General features: G+C 39.1%; 1 protein-coding gene across 1 annotated transcript; it reads left to right on the forward strand.

Annotated features, from left to right (window-relative positions):
* Positions 1 to 981: 981 nt before the first annotated feature.
* Positions 982 to 2,969, forward strand: LOC113925472 (hsc70-interacting protein-like). Its single transcript, XM_035726160.1, has one exon. It carries the CDS (start codon positions 1,054 to 1,056, stop codon positions 2,161 to 2,163), a length of 1,110 nt encoding a protein of 369 aa, XP_035582053.1. The 5' UTR covers positions 982 to 1,053; the 3' UTR covers positions 2,164 to 2,969.
* The last annotated feature ends 20,504 nt before the right edge of the window (positions 2,970 to 23,473 follow it).

The following is a 23,473-nucleotide window of genomic DNA, read 5'->3' on the forward strand; positions in this document are numbered from 1 at the left end:
TTTTTATTTAAATTCAATTTAATTAACATATACTGTATTATTAGTAGCAGGGGTAGAGTTTAGTGATTCATCAGTTTCATATAATACCCAGTGCTCATTAAATCAAGTGCCCTCCTGCAAGCCCATCACCCAGTTACCCTATCCCCCCACTGCATGTCTATTATAATCTCTGTAAAACCGCAGTTATCAAGACCGTGTGGTATTGTCATAGAATAGACAAATAGCTTAAGGGAATGGAATAGTAGAGAATCCAAAAATAGAGCTACATATATATGGTCAATTGATCTTCAACGAAGGTATCAGCACAATTCAATGGGAAAGGAACATCTTTATAATACATAGAAACAATCAAATTTACATATGGGAAAAATTGAACCAGACTCCTACTTCATTCTATATTAAAAAATTAATTTAAGGTGGATTATAGACCTAAATATAGAAGTTAGAACCATAACATTTCTAGAAAAAAAAGGAGAATAATTTTATGACTTATCATAAGCTGACTTAGGACACTGAAAGAACTAACCATATAAGAAAAAAATGATACATGAACTTCATTAAAATAAAAAACCTCTGCTCATCAGAGGAAACTATTAAAGCAAATAAATAGGCCAGACAAAATCTGGGAGGTCATACACTCATAATACACATATGTAACAAATGATTTGTATCCAGAATTATAAAGAACTCACACAAACCAATAAGAAAATTACAACCAATTTAAAAATAAAAAAGCTTTTAAATAGATACTTCAAAAGATGTACCAATAGTCAACAAGCACATGAAAAGTTACTCAATTTCATTAGCCACCAGGAAAATATAAATTAAAATAATTTTATACCCACTAAATTGCTGATATCAGAAAGACTGGCAATGAATTAATACTAACAAGGATGTGCAAAACTGTTTTGACAGTTTCTTTATAAGAAACTATATCTAGGTTCTGCCTTGCGGCAGCCGCCCCCTTCTACACAATCACGCTGAACTAGTACACGGACCTGGAATCGGGCCGCAACCTCAGCCGCGCCTGCCGCCTGCCACCGCCTCTGGACCATGGACCCCCGCAAAGTGAGCGAGCTTCGGGCCTTCGTGAAAATGTGTAAGCAGGATCCGAGCGTTCTGCACACCGAGGAAATGCGCTTCCTGCGGGAGTGGGTGGAGAGCATGGGGGGTAAAATACCACCTGCCACTCATAAAACTAAATCAGAAGACAATATCAAGGAAGAAAAAACAGATAGTAAGAAGGCGGAGGAAAACATAAAGACAGACGAACCATCAAGTGAGGAAAGTGATCTAGAAATTGACAATGAAGGTGTGATTGAACCAGATACTGATGCCCCTCAAGAAATGGGAGATGAAAATGTAGAGATAACCGAGGAAATGATGGATCAGGCAAATGATAAAAAAGTGGCTGCCATTGATGCCCTAAATGATGGCGAACTACAGAAAGCCATTGACTTGTTCACAGATGCCATCAAACTGAATCCTCGCTTGGCCATTCTCTATGCCAAGAGAGCCAGTGTCTTCATCAAATTACAGAAGCCAAATGCTGCCATTCGAGACTGTGACAGAGCTATTGAAATAAATCCTGATTCAGCTCAGCCTTATAAGTGGCGAGGGAAAGCACACAGACTTCTGGGCCATTGGGAAGAAGCAGCACATGATCTTGCCCTTGCTTGTAAACTGGATTACGATGAAGATGCTAGTGCAATGCTGAAAGAAGTTCAACCAAGGGCCCAGAAAATTGCTGAACATCGGAGAAAGTATGAGCGAAAACGTGAAGAACGAGAGATCAAAGAAAGAATAGAAAGGGTTAAGAAGGCTCGGGAAGAACATGAGAGAGCCCAGAGGGAGGAAGAAGCCAGACGACAATCAGGAGCTCAGTATGGCTCTTTCCCAGGTGGCTTTCCTGGGGGAATGCCTGGTAATTTTCCTGGAGGAATGCCTGGAATGGCAGGGGGGATGCCTGGAATGGCAGGAATGCCTGGGCTCAATGAAATTCTTAGTGATCCAGAGGTTCTCGCAGCCATGCAGGATCCAGAAGTTATGGTGGCCTTCCAGGATGTGGCCCAGAACCCAGCGAATATGTCAAAATATCAGAGCAATCCAAAGGTTATGAATCTCATCAGTAAATTGTCAGCCAAATTTGGAGGTCAAGCATAACGCCCTTCTGACAAATAAAGCCCTTGCTGAAGAAAAAGCAACGATCGCCTAATGGATGTCGCAATAATACAAACCAGTGTACCTCTGACCTTCTCATGAAGAAAGCTGGGGTGCTGTGAAGAGAATCCCTACCCCTCTGCCCCACATGCAACTGAAACATTCTATAGTGGTTTGCCATTAGGGTATTCATTCAGATAATGTTTTCCTACTAGGAATTACAAACTTTAAACACTTTTTAAACTGTAAAAATATTTAAAAACATATTTAAAGGGTGTGTTAGTCCCTACATTTTTCTTTACTAATCATTTCAGTTTTTTTCCTTTGGATTAATTGGGCAAGGAAGATACTTCAGTGTGGAAGATTTATTGCTCAGTTTGAGTGAAAGGTTTATTAGTGGGAGGTAGATACAACATTTAAATAGATGAAGTCTGAGTTGGAGATATGGTTTCTGAGGCATTTTGACTTGTCTTTTTAAAAGCTTTATTTTTTGAACACAATTTATTTGGATAAAACCATTGGGACCACCAGTATTGCAGTATGACCTGGGTAGGGACCGGAAGTGCTTGGCAGGGCAGCAGCAACCTTACTCCTTTTATATAGTGCGCACCCTTGTGCAGATGCATTTAAATCTTACACTGTGGTGAAGGGATAATTTTTATAATGCTGCAGTAGAATTGGATTACTTAGCTGTGTTCTTGTCTGATATAGAAAATAAATGTTTGCATTATTTCCACATAGGGGAAATAAGGGAATACTTTTCATTTTATATTTCTGTGTTTAGAGTGACCTTCCTGGTCAGGAAATACCCATCTCTTTGTGTGCTTTCTACTTGTTTTCACCTCCCCCCTGCCCCCCCATACTCTTTTTGGGCTAAAGATAGTCCTTTTTCACTGGCTTCATCACTACTGTATCATTCACAGCATAATTGTACGAGTATATGTCATGCTGGGTTTAATATGTAATATAGTGATTATGTAAGGTAATACCCATAACAGCTGTAGTTTCTTACTTGGCCAAGCGATTTCATTTAAATTATAGGTTTCCACTTTGGTGAAATCTTACCATGTCAAAAGATGTTGGAAGGAGGGATTCCCTTTGGTGTTCAGTCTTCTACTTGGGAAATACTGTTGCAGTTGGAGTTTATCTTACATTATTCATCTTCATAGTTTGGAGAGTATGAGGTTTGAATTCACTGATACACATAGAGGGGAACCAAACTTCTTGATCCAACATGAATTATAAAATTGTTGAGATCCATGGTTCTTCATTTTGGGGTTGATGAGTCATTGTGCTCCTGTTTAGCTCCTAAATACTGCACCATATTCCCCACCTCTCCTTTTTCTCCCTCCCTCTCCTCCAAGGATAAAGAAATGATAAATTTTCTGTTGTACATTCAACTCTCAACATTAATTAAGACAAAGTCCAGGCACTGTACCAGGAATTGCTAGGGTTCTACCTGTCTTTCAGTTTAAAGTGCTGGTGTTTATAAAAACAGTTTCAAGGGTAGGGATGAGACCCTCTGTACTTTGCTTATTTTGAAGAATCAGTGGTAGGAGCAGTGAAAAAAATTCCATGGAATACATTTTTGAAGTAGCACATTTCTGAAGTCATAAGTAAGTTGATTCAGGTTCTAACCCTTTGCTGTACACAAGCAGATAGAAATGCATCTGTTATATGAGTGAGAAAAGTCTGTATGCTAACTGAGCATGCTTTTTAAACCCTTTAAAAATACTCAGCATATAAACTTGCGTTTGAGCTTGCCAGTGGTTTTTTGTTGTTGTTGTTGTTAATGTGTGTTCTCTCTCAGATTTTCTAATGTGTGCTGTGAATAACTCAAGAAGACCAGTTCCTTTTGGGTTCCTTATTTGATTTACTTAATTATATATTAAGTACATTCTAACATTGCAAACATTACCATAAGTGGGTAAAAGTAAAATTGGTCTTCTGAAAAAAAAAAAAAAAAAAGAAACTATATCTAAGGGACGCCTGGGTGGCTCAGTTGGTTAAGCCTCTACCTTCGGCTCAGGTCATGATCCCAGGGTCCTGGGATCGAGTCCCACATTGGGGTCCTTGCTCAGCAGGGAACATGCTTCTCCCTCTGCCTACCTCTCTCTCTCTCTGACAAATTAAAAAAAAAAATAAATAAAAATCTTTAAAAAAAAAAAAGAAAAGAAACTATATCTAAACCTACCTTATAACCAAGTAATTCCACTCCTAAGCATTTACCCAAGGGAAATTAAAACTCAGTCCACAAAAACAAAACAAAACAAAAAACTAACTTTTTACTAGAAAGTCTATAGCAGCTTTAATTGTTAGGAGTCAAAAACTTGAAATAATTCAATGTTCATCAACAAGGGAAAGGAATACTATTCAGCAATAAAAAGGAACAAACTACTGATAAATCAACAATGTGGATATATCTCCCAAATACAATATTGAGTGAAGCCTGACACAAAAGAAGGTATACTGTGATACATTGTAATGTATATAACTTCACTTATAAGAAGTCAAAGACCCAAGGTAACTACCATCTCTATGGTAGCAGAAATCAGAAAGTGGTTGCCTAGAGCAGAAAGAATGACTGGACAAGAGGAGATACTTTGAGGTGATGGAAATACTCTCAATTTGGTTAATTGTTTACATGGGTATATACAATTTTCAAAACTCACCAAACTATACACTTAGTATCTGTGCATTTTCTTGTATATAAATTATCTCAACAAAAAAAGTAAAATTAAAATATATGCAGATCTTCCTTGACTTACAATGGAGTTATATCCCAATGAACACATTGTAAGTTGAAAATACTGTAAGTCAAAAATGCATTTAATGAACCTAACCTACCAAACATCATAACTTAGCCTGGGCTACCTTAAATGTGCTCATAACACTTACATTAGCCTACAGTTGGGCAAAAATCATCTAACACAAAGCCTACTTTGTAATAAAGTATGGAACATCTCATGTAATTTTTTGAATTCTGTACTGAAAGTGAAGATCAGAATGGTTGTGGGGGTACAGAATGGTTGTAAGTGTATCAGTTGCATACCCTCGTGAGCTGCCCAGCATCACACGAGAGTGTCATACCACATATTGCTAGCCTGGGGAAAGATCAAAATTCAAAATCTGAAGTAGGGTTTCTACTGAATTCATATGGCTCACACCATTATAAAGTCAAAAAATCGATATGTCAAACCATCGCAAGTCAGGAACCATCTGCATATTGAAACCAAATGGGATAGTTAGGATCATCTTACCACTTACCATTTTAATCTGTGTGTAATAGTAAGCAAACATTCAGTTCTGGGCTCCTGGAAACCAAGGTTAAGGGAATATCTATATTTTACCTAAGAGAAAAGGTCTTTGACATTTAAATATGGCTTGTTATCTCATGCACAAGGATAAATCCATCAGATTCGCTAGCTATCACCTTCACACTGGCTGAGGCCATCATCTGTACCACCAATCTTTAGGTTCACTGATTGTAGTAGCCTCCTAAATGAGCATTCTGCCTCTATTCTTGTCTCCCACCAATCTATTCCTCAATGTACAGAGATCAAAAAAAAGAGAGAGAGTTGAAGGGGGCACCTGGGTGGCTCAGTCGGTTGAGTGTCCAACTCTTGGTTTCTGCTCAGGGTTGTGAGATCAAGACTGTGTCAGGTTCCATGCTCAATAGGGAGTCTGCTTGAGGTTCTTTCTCTCCCTCTCTCTCTGCCCCCCACCTGATCTCTCTCTGTCTCGCTAAAATAAAAAAATAAATCTTTTTTTAAAAAAGCAAAGATGGCAATGACTTTCTATGGACTACAAATAAAATACACTCTGATGTAGTATGACATATAAGATAATTTTTATACTTATACCTATATACCTCTCTAGTCTCATCTCCTACCCTTCCTTGCTTCATATCTGAAAATCTTATAAAATGCAATTGTTAAAATGTCCTCACACACACTGCATTATTTAAACCCCCATGTCTTGCTCACACTCCTCCCTTTGCCCAGAGTGTCTTTTCAGCTTATCTTACCCAGAATAACTGACTCATCCTCTTCAGACTTAGCTCACCTGTGATCTTTTCAGGATATGTTCCTTGAACCATCATGTTCCTATGGTACCCAGTGCCCACCTCTAGCTTAGCATTTAGAATATTTCTATTTCATGAAAAATAACTACTGAGCATTCACCAAGCACTGTTTCAACACTTTGAATACATCAATTACCTGAACAAACCATCTTAACTTTATGTAGTTAAATTTGCTAATTTGTCTTTTCCAGCTAAATCACAAATTCTATGAAGCTAAGCCATGAGTGTTTGTTGTTGTTGTTTTTGTTTTTAATTTGTACCTACAGCACCAAGCACTGTGCCTGGCACATAAGAGCTGCTCAGCATAAATTCCTCAGTTCTTGTGAATTGAAATAAACCAAATGATGGGACGGGACAGAAGATGGCTACGTGTTGATCGGTCAGAATTGAAATGAGAAAGACTGATTCAGGACTGCTTATGAAGCACAAGTCAGGGAGGAGGACCCTCAGAGGCAGGTAACAGCAGAACAGGTCTAGAAGCCATGGGAATAGTGTAGAACCAGACTTCACTGACTACACGATTTTGCCTACGGCTGCCCCTACATGAAACAGCCAGAAATAATTTCAAGACCACATTAAGTGCTGAGTTTTTAGTGGTGGCAGATCCCCGCTGACATCCCACCTGATGATATTTGATTGCCCCCCTATATTCCAAACCAGATGTCTTTGGATGGCAATCTACTTTTTCTCACCTCAGGGTGGCCAGAGGGGAAGTTGGATTAGAGGTAGGTGGGCAATAGGGTGAGGGTTTTAAAAATTATACTCCATGACTGATTGCCTAAGATTATGTATGAGGTGTGATTATAAAGTAATGAGAACCATTTTCATGTGTGACTTGTCTTATGTTTTAATCACACCTCATATATGGAATATGTGTCATTTTATACAATGTTTGAAAATTACCACAACCTAGGGTTTTTGGCAGGAAATGTGAAATTGTTATTGAGTGCTCTTTTGCAAGGTAACTATACTCTGGGTTCTCTTCAGAGCATGTAGGAAATTATAAGACTATGAAGAGTCTTTTTTTATGGAAAAAAAGGCATGTTAACTAAGAAAAGAAGAGAGAAACAGTGTATTTAAAAAGTCGTGGTCATCTAAAAAAAAAAATTGTGGTCATCTAAATACTCCACAGCCTTTTGACAATTGTTATAAACTACTTGCCAATAATGATAAAAATGAAACTTTTTATAAATATATAATGGAATTAAATTTGGAATTAAAGAGAGAAGTCAATTAAAATTATGAAAGTAGGGATAGTGAAGGATTTCTGTATTAAATAATTATCATAATTCTTGCAGGCATTTATCATTATTATCCAATGGTCTTCTGATAGAATCTAGGTGGTGATTGGACAAACATGAAACCACTAATATTAAAACATATGGGCTTTTTTTTTAAGAGTTCTTGCTGTTTCTAAAAGAATACTTGTAGCTGACTAAGCAAGAGAATAACCATATTTTAAGAACCTAAGATTTGAAGTTAAAGATATCAAATGCAAAAGAAATAACAAAAGAAAAGCAGCCAATTAAGAGGCTAGTAATAATTGGATTCTATCTTTGGCCACATAGAACTAAATCCCTGACTATCAGTATTAGATATTTTTTTTTAAGATTTTATTTATTTATTTGACAGAGAGAGACACAGCAAGAGAGGGAACACAAGCAGAGGGAGCGGGAGAGGGAGAAGAAAGCTTCCCGCGGAGCAGGGAGCCCGATGTGGGGCTCCATCCCAGGACCCTGGGATTATGACCTGAGTGGAAGGCAGATGCTTAACAACTGAGCCACCCAGGGGCCCCTCAATATTAGATCTTGAGGGACAAATATGGCCAACCCAACAGGAGAAGCAAAAATGCTAGCAGAAGCTGTAGTCTCATCCGGCAGACTATGAAAAGGGAATTTCAAAAACCCTTTTATCTGGAGTGTGTAATTTTCAAAATGACTTAGAGCAGTATTCTCAAACTTCCGAGAATTCACATGGATGGGGTGCCTGGGTGGCTCAGTTATTAAGCATCCAACTTGATCTCAGCTCAGGTCTTGATCTCAGTGTCGTGAGTTCAAGCCCATATTGGGCTCCATGCTGGGCATGAGCCTCCTTAAAATAACTAATCAAGTGGAGTGCAAGTTCTTCATTAGGAATGGAGCAAAAATCTGCATTTTATTCTGATGTAGGTTGTCTTCTGATGACATTTTTAAAATAGCATATAGAAAGTAGGAATTCTTATATAATTGTGATTTTTAACTACAGCTTTACTACATAATCTAATAGTGATAACACTGAGATAAAGATTCAGCAAAACTTTTACTTGGGAAATAAGTTCATTTAAAAATATTTCCCATAAGTTTAATTATTTGAAGGGTATATATCCTTTAGAGTATATAAGAGAATGCAGTGGGAACTTAATTTTCTCTTGACTATGATCAATGACTTAAAAATCATAAAGAAATAGAAGAAATAACAAAATTTAAGCTTAGACTTTCAAAGGTAGAGGTTATAATAAATAATCAAGACGGATAGATCAGTGTTGTCAGAGGTTGATGATTTGACATGGAAACCAGGTTGGAGGCATTCCTATTTGTATAGATCTAATTTGAGTATGCAAATACAGACTCCTTGCTGAGAAGCCATTTTGCCAATTTTGCCCAGCATTGCAAATGCAAGCTCAGAATGTACTACTCCCACAGCTTCCGAAGGGTCCAAAGCTGAGCTGTCCCATCTGCCAGGAGATTCTACCCCTTGTAAAAGCAGTACCTGCCACTTCTCTGATTTATGTTGATATGAAACTCCAGAGCAAAATAAAAGATTGGCAGCTGGCCTTGATGCTACTTTGATAGAAACTTTATCATGCTATGTTTGTAATGATTCCAATGTTGTTGTTGTTTTTTAATAACGAGGACACATTTTCAGAATTCCCAGTTGAGTTCTCATACATGTTTTATTACAAATAAGTCTGTCAGAAAAACAGGATCTTACTACTTGTACTACCATAAAATGGGATTGATAAATAAGGTATTATATAAGCAAATATAGATAAAAGCCAAATTTTACTCCAGTTTCAGGGTAATATTTCTATATAGTGATACCTGTGCATGTAAGCTTTTAAAATCATTGAAAATATATTTAGGGGCCCCTGAGTGGCTCAGTGGGTTAAGCATCTGCCTTCAGCTCAGGTCATGATCCCAGGGTCCTGGGATGAGCCCCACCCCCAGGCTCCCTGCTCAGCAGGGAGTCTGCCTCTCCCTCTCCCTCTGTCCCTCCCCCCACTCGTGCACACTCTCTCTGTCTCCTTCTCTCTCTCAAATAAATAAAATCTTTAATATATATATATATTTATAAAAATGACATGAGGGAGATGGCTTCCTTTGCAATGTCATTATTAGTGAGAGGTAGGGAGGAACACATTACAATACGCACAGCTGCTATGATACAAGAACATACAGATCAAAGAAGGGTCAAAAAGGAGAGAGAACGGACAACTTTACCTGGAGAAGACTGAAAATTCTTCCTAGAAAAGGTGAGCTGCGACTTACAAAATGAATAGATAAGTAGGAAAAAGTACACTGCATGCAGGACATCATGCAACCATCATGGGAATTTGAGGAACCTGCCAACACTTTGGTAGGGTACAAGGTGGGGCATGATAAATGTGAAAACTAGAGAGGTAGGCAGGAACCGGGATGGCAGTTCCAGAGCTCTGTCTGGTTGGGAATTAGAATTGTGGGGGCAAGTGTCCTGCATCAGGACCTCTTATTAGCTCTATAGGTGATTATGGTGTGTTGCCAAGATTAATAGCTGCTGCTTTAATGTATCCTCTTTAATTTTAACATCCATATTTATATGAACATTCAAACTTTTAATGTGGGGCTTATATCATATGTATATAATATCAACGCTCAAACATTTCTTTAACATTACTGCTGCAAAGAAACAATCTACTATTGTCATTGTGGTTAGGATAGCCTGTGTGGAAGGCATGCAGGAGAGGAGATGGCGTGCAGGTAGCAGACTATTCCAGTAGAGCTAGTAACAAGCCAGGCAAGATCACGGGGGATGAATAGGAGGGAACGGATGTAAGAAATAAGAAGGACGCCTAAATTATAAGACCTGGTCACGGATACAGGATAAGAGGAAATCAAAGGTGGCTCCAAAGTCTCTGTTTTGGGTAGTCTACGGATGATCTTAGCCTGAATTTTCCCAAATAAAATACTCAGATCTTACCCATTCTGCCAAAACCAACAGAAATAACAATTTTTCCATGTAGCCTTTAATGGATAGTAGTCTCTCTTTCTTCTGACCGTTCTTAGAACTTTACCTGTATCTCTCTGTGGTAGTCGTCATTTCTAACTTTTGCTGACATAATGCATACATGACCCGTATAGTAGGTGTTTCATTCAAAGTTCTTTCTATACCTAAAACCTTATAATTCTATGCAGCGAATAAATGGAAGGTTGCCTACTGTGCCTTCTAAAAGTTTCTACTTTGAGATTTAGTTCCAAAGCTAGTTTTCTTAACCTTTTGTGTGTATGCTCAGGTCATGGTCTCAGGATTGTGAGTTCAAGCCCTGCAATGGGCTCCACGCTGGGCATGGAACCTGCTTGGGATTCTCTCTCTCTCTCCCTCTGCCCCTCCCCTACCACCTGCACGCACACATGTGTGTGTCTGTGTGTACTTGCACACTCTCTCCCAAAAATAAAAAAAAAAAATTTTTTTAAAGAACACCAAGGTGGGGAAGTCTTTGAAAAAGCTGTAGGTATGTCTTGGATAAACAACTGACTTCAATTTTTTGTTATGTTTGTTAAAGGTGTTGAAAATGCTGACTTGTGGGGCGCCTGGGTGGCTCACTTGGTTAAGCGACTGCCTTCGGCTCAGGTCATGATCCTGGAGTCCCGGGATCGAGTCCCGTATCGGGCTCCCTGCTCGGCGAGGAGCCTGCTTCTCCCTCTAACCCTCCCCGCTCTCATGTACTCTTTCTCTCTCTCTCATTCTCACTCTCTCAGAAAATGCTGACTTGTAAATTCTTACAAATAGATTAAAGCTGTTTAAAAAAAAAGATTTTATTCATTTATTTGAGAGAGACAGAGCAAACAAGCATGAGTGGGAGGAAGAGAGGGAGGGAGAAGCCGACTCCCTGCTGAGCAGGGAGCCCAATGCAGGGCTGGATCCCAAGACCCCGGGGTCATGACCTGAGCTGAAGGCAGATTTTTAATAGACTGAGCCACCCAGGTGCCCCTAAATTAAAGCTTTTATAGCTATTTTATAAGACAAGTACAGTGTCTATCAAGAAACATCTGAATTCTCCAAGGGTTTTTTAATTAAACTACAATTGTTTTGTTTTGTTTTTAACCTAAGACTAGTGAATTTCTCTTTAGTTAGATCATCATCTTAACATACTTTATACCAAAAAGAAAAGGAATGATGCTCCATGGTTCAACTTTGATGCCATCAAGAAAAAATAATTTGTAAAACTTTCTGAAATGTTTCCAGATGTTTCTCTTTTCAAAGAGATGGACAAAGAACTTTGTATCTCCTCCTCATAGAGTAAAGCATTCGCTCCAGCAGGGACAGTTGGCAAAGATGTTCCACATTAGCAGCTTAGGCTGGAAAGCTTGGAGATTTCCAAGAATATCCATTAAGGTGACGGTAAGACTCATGTGCTATGTTCAAAAGGCCCTGTTGCCTTAGTGAGAATGAAGAATTCTCATTTAAACTGTTTAGTCTTGCAAAATTTTAAGAAATAATTCCTTTTATTGACCAGCAAACAATTGTAGATGGGCAATCCTGCAAAATAGCATAAACGTCTGCCAGACTATTACAGGGGGATGCTGTAAGAATATGTGACTTCGTGTTTGGTGAAGGTACAGAACTGACCAATAGCTGGCTTACAACATTGCGTAATATCTGTAGATGCAAAGATAATGGTCTCGTGTGATTTAATTTAAAAGTAATGATGAGTGGGGTGCCTGGCTGGCTCTATTGGTAGAGCATGCAACTCTTGATCTCTGGGTTGTAATCTCCAGCCCCACATTGGGTATATAGATTACTTAAAAATAAAATCTAAAAAAAATAAAATAAAAGTAATAATGGAAGGAGTGATCTTTTGCAATATCTGGAATAACTATAATGTGATATGAAAGTGTCTGTGGGTTTTCTTGGTAACAAAGTCACAGAAGTGCTAATAGTGCTGTGACTTGTTACCTGAATCCATAATTAAAAGGCAATGAGAGTTAGATATAATAAAAGCATAAATTTTTTCTCTCCCTGTTTCCCAAATTATGACTTCCATCCACAGAACTCCTGTTCTAAAGGAAAAACTGAGACTACAAGTTTTTCTTCTGAAATTTCAAAGGAAAAATATCAAATGTAATGCCCTCAGGTCAGTGTACTCATAAAATTTCATTGTCGAAACCACGTTTGGTGGGGAAAGGGATTCTGTTAATAATTACATCCGAACAACAGTCTCCAAACGAGATCATCCTCAGCAAATGGAGGTGTTTGGCCATGCTACCCAAGGTAGAAAAAAAAGACTAAAATGGAAAACAAAATATTGCAGATATTAAAAGAGGCTTTCGGGGCACCTGGGTGGCTCAGATGGTTGAGTGTCTGCCTTCGGCTCAGGTCATGATCTCAGGGTCCTGGGATCGAGTCCCGCATCGGGCTCCTTGCTCAACAAGGAGCCTGCTTTTCCAACTGCCTGCCACTCCCCCTACTTGTACTCTCCCTCTCTCTCTCTCTCTGGCAAAATAAATAAATAAAATCTTTAAAAAAAAAAAAAAGAGGCTTTATTTTGACAGAGATTCAATTCTCCCCCTTTACAAAGAATCAGAATCTTGGGCACCTGGGTGGCTCAGTTGGTTAAGCGACTGCCTTTGGCTCAGGTCATGATCCTGGAGTCCCGGGATCGAGTCCCACTTGGGCTTCCTGCTCAGCAGGGAGTCTGCTTCTCCCTCTGACCCTCTTCCCTCTCGTGCTTTCTATCTCTCATTCTCTCTCTTTCTCTCAAATAAATAAATAAAATCTTTAAAAAAAAAACAAAGAATCAGAATCTGAGAGAATTAGTCACTATAATCCAAATTAAAGTAAGAGCTTTTTACTTATCTCTCAGCAGATATAATAAGCCATAGTCATCAATAAAGTAATTTTCCTGTGTGTGAAATGATCTAAATGAAGTTTTTTAGCGCAATGCAAAATTTTTATTGGTCTGATATCCACTCTATATTAAAAATTCATTCTGGTTTGGGCAAATTATTTTAACAAGCTAGTCTATTACTTATTAAATACTTTTATTAAGGTATTTAGAAGATCATCTTTTTACTTGAAGACTGTATCATCACCTGTTGTAACCCATGATCTTATGCTACCTTATGAGCTCCTTATACAAGAAAAGTAGATGAGCACCTCGGTGGTGCAGTTGGTTAAGCCTCCAACTCTTGGTTTCCACTCAGGTCATGATCTCGGGGTCCTGGGATTGAGCCCGGTGTCAGGCTCTGCCCTCAGCAGGGAATCTGCTTGAGGATTCTCTCCCTCTTCCTCTGTATCTCCTCCTACCTGGCGAGTGCCCTCTATATCTCTAAGAGAGACGAATAAATCTTAAAAAAAAAGAAAGAAAGAAAAGAAAAGAAAAATAGAATAAGCGTCAAAATTGTTGACTGCCTATAACTTAGAATTCAAGGGCTTGAGTAAAAAAGGTGGTTAGAGATTGCTGAGCTTGATGTTTTCCCTACAAGCTCATCAGGGTTTGGAGTCCCAGTGCTCTTGGAGATACAGGTGCAGGGAAGAGGTAAGCCTCTGCAGTTTCTGGAGTTCTTCCCCAGAGGCAAAGGAAAGTATTTTTCCAGAGGAAAATCTCAGAAGATTTAGTGAGAGTCACAAGCTCTTCTTCATGGTGAGACAAAATTGGGTGAAGAAGAGGCACTAGGGAGGAAAAGGAGAAAGCATTCTTTCTGGAGGTCTATTATGTGTCAGATATGTAACATGTTACCACATTCAGTAATAAACCTGTCCAGGTGCCATTGTGCCTATTTCACAGTTGAGGAAATTTAGGATCAGAGGAGGTAGTTAACTTGCTACAGGTCTCAAAGCTAGGAAGTACCAGAGTTAAGTTTTGAAGCGAATCCAGAGCATTCTCTGCCCCATACTGACACCTCAACCCAATTTGAGATATCAAGAAGGAAACCATGCTTAGCATGACCCCTTCTTGCTCCTGGAAAATTATGTCTGCCTCTTTCTGAATCTAAGATCTAAGGGTGGTTGGGGAGAGAAGCGGGAAGCCCTGAGTGATTGCGAGAAGAAATTCAAGTCCTTTGGGAGTACAGGTTAGGAAGGTGTTTCATAGAATAAAGTATATATTAAGGTTAAGTAGCTTTGGCTACAAATGTTGGACTATAAGGGCAGGCAGTTAAGGTTTTTCAAATCCCAAGGAAGGCTTTTTTTTTCTCAGTCCAATGCAATTATCACTATGACACAATACACTCATCGGGCTTTCAGTCGAGTCAATTATGATTCGTATTCATCATAATACAAATATAGATTCATTGCAACATATGTAGAAAACATGGCTTGAAATATTGTTTCATCAATCTTTCCCCATATCTATAGTCCAGCCCATATTTTTAGGCTTGAGCTGTGTGACTAGAGCTGTTTCTGATTAGCAAAATTAGCTTCCACTCCCTTTTGTGTTAACATGTAACACAAAAGCCTTAACTTGAAGATAAGACTGATTGCCCTCTTTGAATAAAGAGCTTTCAACAGAAATCACAGTTAATTGGAAAAGTTTCCCTTGAGATATAAACCACAGGGGGAAGAAAAAACAGGAAAAATAATGAAAAATTAACATTTTATTCTGTAAGGCAGCATAAATTTAATAGCAATGGTAAATATACAGTTTATATTTATTACATTTTTCTGTCATGATACTCCACAAAGGTACATAAGAATATAACATTTTTTGTTTTTTTATTTATTTAAGTACTCTCTACACCCAGCTTGGGGCTCAAACTCATGACCCTGAGATCAAGAGTCAGATGCTCCTCCTACTCAGCCAGCCGGGTGCCTCAAGATTGTAATATTTTTTTAAATGCTTGAAGATGGAGGTTTCTTTCTTTCTTTTATTCATTCATTTACCTCTTTAGCATCAACAATTACTCACACACCAACAATGTGCTAGACTAGAAAATGCGGGAGTTAAGACAGACAGACACCTGTCCTAATGGAACTCCCAGACTAGGAAGACATACAAAAATGTTTAAGAGGTACCCCAGTCGTGGGGCACCTGGGTGGTGCGGGCTGTTAAGCACGCACCTGTTGGTTTCAGCTCGGGTAATGATCTCAGGGTTGTGAGATCAAGCCCGGCATCTGGCTCCAAGCTCAGCGCGGAGTCTACTTGGGAATCTCTCTCCCTTTTTCTCTGCCCCTCCCGCTTGTGCTCTCTCAAATAAATAAAAAATCTTTTTTTTAAGATTTTATTTATTTATTTGAGAGAGAGAATGAGAGAGAGAGAGAGAGAGAGCATGAGAGGGGGGAGGGTCAGAGGGAGAAGCAGACTCCCCGCTGAGCAGGGAGCCCGACGCAGGACTCGATCCCGAGACTCCAGGATCCTGACCTGAGCCGAAGGCAGTCGCTTAGCCAACTGAGCCACCCAGGCGCCCCTCAAATAAATAAAAAATCTTTAAAAAAAATTCAGTATCCAGTCTTTAATCCTCAATTCTCTGGCGATAGACATCTATATAGCAGACACAGCCAGGATATGTAAAAAGAACAACAGATATTAAATAAAAAGGCCAGAGTTCTTCCCTCAATTCTACCACTGCCCCCATGAACATATTACTTAGAACTCTTTTTTTAGAGATACTAGAAACCAGTTCATATCAGTTTAGGAAAAAAAAGGAAAATTATTATAAACATGTGTCTGGGTGAGATTTCTTTACATTGTTTTATTTTCAGTTTTCTTTACATTTAAATATTATCAGTTTTTCTCAAAATTCCTCCTCTTTCCTCCAACCCCCTTCCAAGTTTCCAAGGAAGGCATTATTTATTATTTTTCTTTATTGTGATGGGCAATAAAGATAATGAGAAGAAAGAACAAGAGAGGAAAGACGGGGGCAAGTGAGAATGATGAGCTATAGATCCATACATGTTGAAGGGCAAGGGAGAGGTTTTAAATTTGTCACGTGAGTAGTTCCAAAATAGACATGGAAAACCTGGAGTCAGAGGAAAATGGCTTTTTAAAAAATGTTCTTATGGGTGGTAAACGGATCCTCAAGAGACCCAAGATGAGATTGGGATTCCCTTTAAATTATCTTTTGCTTGTTATTTTATGATTCTTGCAAACACTGGATCAAGTTGGACCCTTATTTCTTTCTTTTTTTTTTAATTTTTTTATTGTTATGTTAATCACCATATATTACATCATTTGTTTTGGTGTAGTGTTCCATGATTCATTGTTTGTTCATAACACCCAGTGCTCCACGCAGAACGTGCCCTCCTCAATACCCATCACCAGGCTAACCCATCCCCCCACCTTCCTCCCCTGGACCATTATTTCTATCAGTTATGTTTGATAAGTTCTTTGCTTCACTTTCAAGCATCATATTCCAATAAAAATTAAAAAGTACCTTCTCTAGTCTATCCAACTTCTGCTCCAAGTGCTATCACAGATGCAAGGCTGTCTCAGGGACCCAGGGGCAGATAGACAGTCGGAAGTCAGGATTTCAAAACAGTTCTCCATCTCTGCCCCCCCTTTCCCTCCCTCCCTGCCCCCTCTTCTCCTCTCTCACCCCTCCCCCTGCTCGCTATTGATGATAGGCAGAAGACAAACACCCCAGAACAAAACTGGGCAAACAATTTGATTTTGGGCCACATTTCCAAATATTCATGGAGGACCTCTGATTGACCCGGTTTGAGTCAGATATCCACTCCTAGGCCAATCCCTTGAGGGAAGGAAACTCATCCCTGTGAATCTTGTAATCATCGAGAACAAGTTGTTGCTTTTTCTCCCTCTGGGTTTTTATTTGCTTAGCTGTAAAATGAAGATAATATTAATTATCCAGGCTTAGCACAGGATTACTGTGATTTTTAAATGAGCAAATATAGATAAAAGTGACATGGAAACTGTAACAATCTCTTTAAATGCATTATTTATATTAATATACTTGAAAGCAATATGTTTGTTATTTATAATAAGGATACCATACCGAAGCCAACTCGGCACCAAAACAACCCTTTGACTTACAGCCCAAGCATTAGCTTTGGTGTTCAGGTGCCAGGACCCCTACTGAAGAGCAGGGTTTGTGACCCTTTTAGGGTCACAACGCCTCTGAGTCAATGATGAAAACTAGGGAACCTCTTCCCGCAAACACACCCTCAAATTCCTAAATGCATTTTGTGCATGATTTCAGGGGCTCCAAAGACCCACAGAAACTCCCATGGGTGATGAGTAAAGAACCTCTTCTCTAGCTCAAGACATAGACAACACCTTCAGAGGCTTGGTAACCTGCACCTCTTCTCTCCATTTAGACAAGAAAAAGTCACTTTCAATAGATTTCAGTCACAGTTGAATAAGAGCCCAGAAAATCAGGGGGGAGGGGACTACATCCTCTAAAAAGTTTACAAATTCCATTTCCATCTCTCCAAAGACCATTTCCTTTTCAATTTCTCAAACAGCAAGTGTTCCCCTTTGTGTTATTATGGAATGGGAATTAATGTACTTCTGTCTTTATTTCCTTTAGTAGAAAGTTTTGTTTTGTTTTTTTAATTCATGAGGGTAATACGATCTAATATGATGATTCATATTATCAGGTTCTACTGTAAGACACAAAAATCTAAACATGAAGATTATGTAATATTTGTAATCAGAGCTATATATGTAAAACGAGATGTCAACATGACTGCTCAATTTGCACTTAAATAGGACTAATTTCCAATCAGTTCTGGTCTTCGTATTATTTGGACAGTATTCTAATTAAACTTGATTATTTATATTACTAATTATTTGACCCACTAATAACCTAAGTGGATAAATTTGATATGAGCATAAACATGCAATCTAGATAATTTGGGCCAAACCCACTTTTCACAAATAGATTTTCAGCTTGAGGTATGTGGAAACTGTCACATCTCTCAACATAGAGCTGGAGATATTTCAATAACTAAGGACAAACTGTCAAGTCATATTTGTTGTTAATCATCATATTCCATCTAACATATTAATCATATGGACATTTACCTAAATCATGTAGAAATCTAGCTAGCATCTAGAGTCTCCCCACTTAGTATATAAATTGGGATTGTCCTTGAGGTGAATTGACCTAGATAAGGTTTTGGAGCTCCTAAGTCCCCTACATCACTCATTGCTAAATTGTACCCAAATTTGCCTCCATTAAAATTTTAGTTATGGCACTTATTAGCTGCATGACCTTTATGAAGTTACTTGGCTTCTCTGAGCCTCAATTTTCTTATCTGCAGAGTGGGGATGACTTGAAGATTTGTTGTGAGGTCTAGATAAGAAAATGTATAGGGGAGCCTGGGTGGCTCAGTTGGTTTAAGCATCCAACTCTTGATTTTGGCTCAGGTCATGATCTCAGGGTCATGGGATGGAGCCCTGGTCTGGATGGCACTGAGCATATTTTACATCAGCCAGACTCCATTTCTGTTGCTAAACAAGATCCCTGACTGATATACTAAATCTGAATGTGGAAACAAAACTTGAAGGGCATTTTATACCAGGGATGATGAATAACTGTAGAACTTTTCCCAAAGAATTGATCTGAGTATCTAATTCCTACTCAGTGAATCATTCAACTTAGAAACATACAAACAAAACATCTGCTGACCTTATGCCTACTTCCAACCTACCACCCACTTATCTGCTTAGATTCTGCATCCATTAGGAATAGATTTGGTTAATGCAAGGGCAGGGGAAATAATGATTTAACCTTGTAGATGTTTTTTTCTCCCTCATCAATGAGGTACAAAGGCAAGCAATTCATTGAGTCATGAGAGACCATTCTTCCCTTCTGCCCTGCATTGGATTTCGAGGTCATGCTCTGAGTTACCTCATGGTCAGGATGGCTGCTGTTGAGGTGCCAGTCATCACATCCCACATTCCAAGCAGCAGGAAAAAGGGAGGTGGGAAGGGTAACGTGGTGTTCCTCCCAGCTTCCTTTTAAGAAGCTTCCTTTTAAGAAGCCTGCTCAGAAAATGGGTCAAAACCTGATTCAGATAAGCTCTTTTCAGAGTGAATACCCAGGGCTAGAACAGACTTAGCCAGCCTTCTATCTCTTAACACTGTCTGGCGAAAACTGGCAACACTGAGGCACTGCCGGATTCTCAAGTGCCTTTGGGATCATCAAAGATAGGATACATAATCTGAGGTCTTGAGCTGGAGTTCAGAAGGTATCAAATCCATTAACAGATCAACAGTGCTGTCCCGAATATGGCTACTCCGTTGAACGAAAGACCTCATTTCCCAATTACTCTGGATAAGAGAGTTTACGTATCACTGTAAGAAGGGAGAAAGGGCAATTGCAGGCAGACACATAGTTAAGGTTGGCCCAGGAATCATTCTGTCTGGATTAACTGTCCCAGGGAAGTGGCAGGGCGCCATTTCTCTACCAAGAGGTGAATGTAATTTGCATGTTGAACGCTGCAATCAAGAACAAACAACTCTTGACTCTACCAATTAAAACATCCTGTTTTCTCTGCCTATTAAAAAAAAAAAAAGAAGAAGAAGAAGCCTGCTCAGAAATATTATGTCAAGAGCCTCATCACATGGCCACAACTCTGTCCCCAGCTGCAGGGGAGACCAGCAAATGAAGTCCTTATCTCAGGCAGCAAAGTCTAGATAAAATGTGAGTCTCTGCTTCTAAAATAAAAGGGGAAAATGCATTCCAAGAAGGAAACTAGTGTCTCTGACACATGTTCACAGCGAAACTTGCCCCCAAACCCAAAAAAGTGGTTTATATTCATGTTCCTCACAACTGTTCTTCACTCAGTATTCTACCACCTCCAACTCTCCCGAAGCTGTTCTTGTCAAATTCACCAACTTCCAAGATGCCACAGCTAAGGAAATGTTTTCATCTTTATATTTTTTGACTTGCGACCAGCACATGGTCACAAGTCACAAGGCAACATTTACCAGCCCTTCCCTCCTGAGTCACTCTGCTCTTGGTCTCCATTACCCACACCCCCCTGATCTCCCTGCTACCTCGTTAGCTATTGCTTCTCTTCTGCCCTCTTCTCTGACAACACACTCCCTCCAAGGGGATTCATACAATCCAGTTTTATTTATTTATTTATTTATTTATATTTTTTAAAGATTTTATTTATCTGTACCCAGGCGCCCCCTGCCGCATACCCCCGTCTGAAAGTCTTAAGTGTGTATGCATTTGTTTGTTAATTGTTTTTCTCCACATAAGAATGTAAGCTCCACTACAGCATAGAGCTTCTCTATCTCGTTTTCACCATATCCCGGCTATGTCTAGGATACATATTTGTTAGTTGAACACATGCATATTTGCATGAAGAACTGGGAGGGAGTATTGCAAGAAAGAGCAGGAGGAAGGAGGAGGAGAGACTCTGAGGTGGAGAGTCTTAACACTCGGTCACGTCAGAAGTGGCTTCCATGCCAGCCACTCCAATGTAGTATAAGTTAAGGAGAAGCACAGTTGGGTCCAATGGGCCCCACAGTCTGAACCAGCAAGACGGTTCCAGGCATTAGGAAAGGCGGAAATAGGAAAATGACCAATGAGGTCAGAAGCCAAGCAGATGTAGAATGGGATAGAGTGTATTCAAAGGGAAAAGTTGTGGTGAGTGGTTCAGAACCAAGCCATGAGTAGCTCAAGTGTATTAAAGTTCTCCCATTATGTAAATTCTGGGGTATGGGGCAAGAGAGGGGCTAATTCCTTATAGGAACTAGAGAGGAGTCAGGATCCAGAAGAAACAATCCCTGGGAAGAAGAGACATTTATGGATTGGACATTTGGTGCCACTTAGCCAATTTAGGTCATGTGACAATGAATACAATGAAGCTGGTAAGTGATCCTCATTGCTGCAAGTGTGTGAGAGGCCTCCTCCTTGGCCTCCTGAAAGTGCTAATGTGCTATTTCCCTAGAACAAATAAAAACATCTTAGCACTTGTTCACCAGTGTAACTAACCTTTATTGCTTAGGGTAAGTTTGACATCAGTGATTGATATAGTCCTACAATGCTACTGGCTTATAAACAAATATTGGCGCGCTTGAAAACATTTCTACATGTGGGAATGTAAACTAAATAAAATGTGGATCTTTCTAAGTCATTAAAAGAGCAAGAGTCATAAAAATATTTTTATACATAATCCCATTCCTAGAAGTGTATTCTTGGTAAATATTTCTACAGAGGAAAAAGTTAAAATGTACAAGTCTATTTAATAGAGATTTTGTAATAATTTAAAACTCCAAATCAACTAAATTTCTAACAAAAGATATGCTTAAATATATTTCTGGTATCTCGAAGAGTGACTATTAAATATAATAATGGAAAAATGAAATATAACTAAGTGGAAAACAACTTGAAGAACATAAATTGTATCTACACTAAAATTGTGAGTGAGGACACACTGTGTCTGGACGTGTGTGGATAGATGCACAGTGATGGGCTAGAGCTGACCTGTATCACAGGCTTATGAGAGCCGATTGTTACATTTTCAGGAATTTTGCAAGCTAGTTGTTAAACACAGTCATTATTAAAAAGCAAATGAAACAAATACTTGTATAGTAGAAGTACTATGTAATGGCACACTACTGTCTTCCCAACTCCACCTTATCTGGTGTCTCACTGACTGAAATTTGCCGCGATGGGAGTGTTTACACTGAGGAAATTGACAAATGCTACAAATCAGAGTTGATTTTTTATTTTGTTGCTTGTCTAGACTTAAGAGAGTGGTAGAGAATACATTAATAATGCAAATTAAACATCAAAATGTGCCCTATCTGTTATTACATTGTGAATGGCATTAAAAACTTAAGGAATGTTTTTCCAGTATCTGAAGACTATTACCTAACTTAGCAAAACAATCTGCTCCTCTTACTGAGAAATAAGCGAAGATCTTGCAATACGTTTTCATTTTCTCTCTTTATTTTAAACATTAATGTAAATGAAAATATCAACCAGTGTTCATGTTAGACCAACACTTCAAAGTGCCGATCATTAAACATTTAACAGTAAAATACTTTGTGTGCATGTAACACTACAGTTCGTGATTGTAAGAAAGCAACTAGTAATCTAAAATTATGGATATCTGGCACCTCAGTGGCTCGGTTGGATAAGTGTCTGACTCTTAATTTTGGCTCAGGTCATAATCTCAAGGTCGTGAGATCGAGCCCTGTGACAGGCTCCAGGCACAGCATGGATTCTCTCTCTCCCTCTTCCTCTGCTCTTCCTGTCCCCCTGCCACCTGCACGCTCTTTCTCTCTCTCTCAAAATAAAAAAATCAGGGCACCCGGGTAGTTTGGTCGGTTAAGCGTCTGCCTTTGCCTCAGGTCATGATCTCAGGGTCCTGGGATAACCACATTGGGCTCGGTGCTCAGTGTGGAGTCCACTTGAGATTCTCTCTCCCTTGCCCTCTGCCCCTTCTGCTCGTGCTGTCTCTCTCTCAAAGAAATAAATAAATCTTCAAATAAAATAATATAAAACAACTTATGGCTTTCACTGAATATTTTTTGAAAATTTAGCCAATGAGATTACTGAAGTAATTCTAATTAGATGGAAACAGCATAGTGTGAGTGCATTTGACTCTCATGAGTCTCTTCTCCACCCTCCACCTGCTCATACCCCAGAGAAATAGACTAAGCAGTGAGGGTAAAAATTAGCCCAGATGGGTGGAGGCTTTCTTTGCTTGAGAGTCACGGGGTTAATTAAGACTCTAACATTTGAGATCTTGCATGAAAAATCTTATCTAATTTCAGGTTGCAATTTTACTGTGCTGACAATTTGCACACTCAAGTCACCTACATGTGGCTGCTAGAAACATATTGATGGCAGAGCCCAGGTAGCACTAGGCAGGTTCAGGCTTAGGAGTATAAATAGACTGACTGAAAATAGAAGCACAGTTGGGTTTTTTGTTTTGTTTATGTTTTTTGTTGTGATTGTTGTTTTCCTTGAGCAAGAATATCTAGGTAAGAAGCACATTGTAATTAGAATGTACACAATAATTACAGATGTACTAAAAGAGCATGGGTGTTATATTCCTCAAAATCTA

The sequence above is a fragment of the Zalophus californianus genome, chromosome 2, assembly GCF_009762305.2.
Source record: "Zalophus californianus isolate mZalCal1 chromosome 2, mZalCal1.pri.v2, whole genome shotgun sequence".
NCBI classification, from domain to species: domain Eukaryota; kingdom Metazoa; phylum Chordata; class Mammalia; order Carnivora; family Otariidae; genus Zalophus; species Zalophus californianus.

Coding starts and splice junctions, on each gene's coding strand:
- LOC113925472 (XM_035726160.1), top strand. CDS start 1,054: ATGGACCCCCGCAAAGTGAGCGAGCTTCGGGCCTTCGTGAAAATGTGT.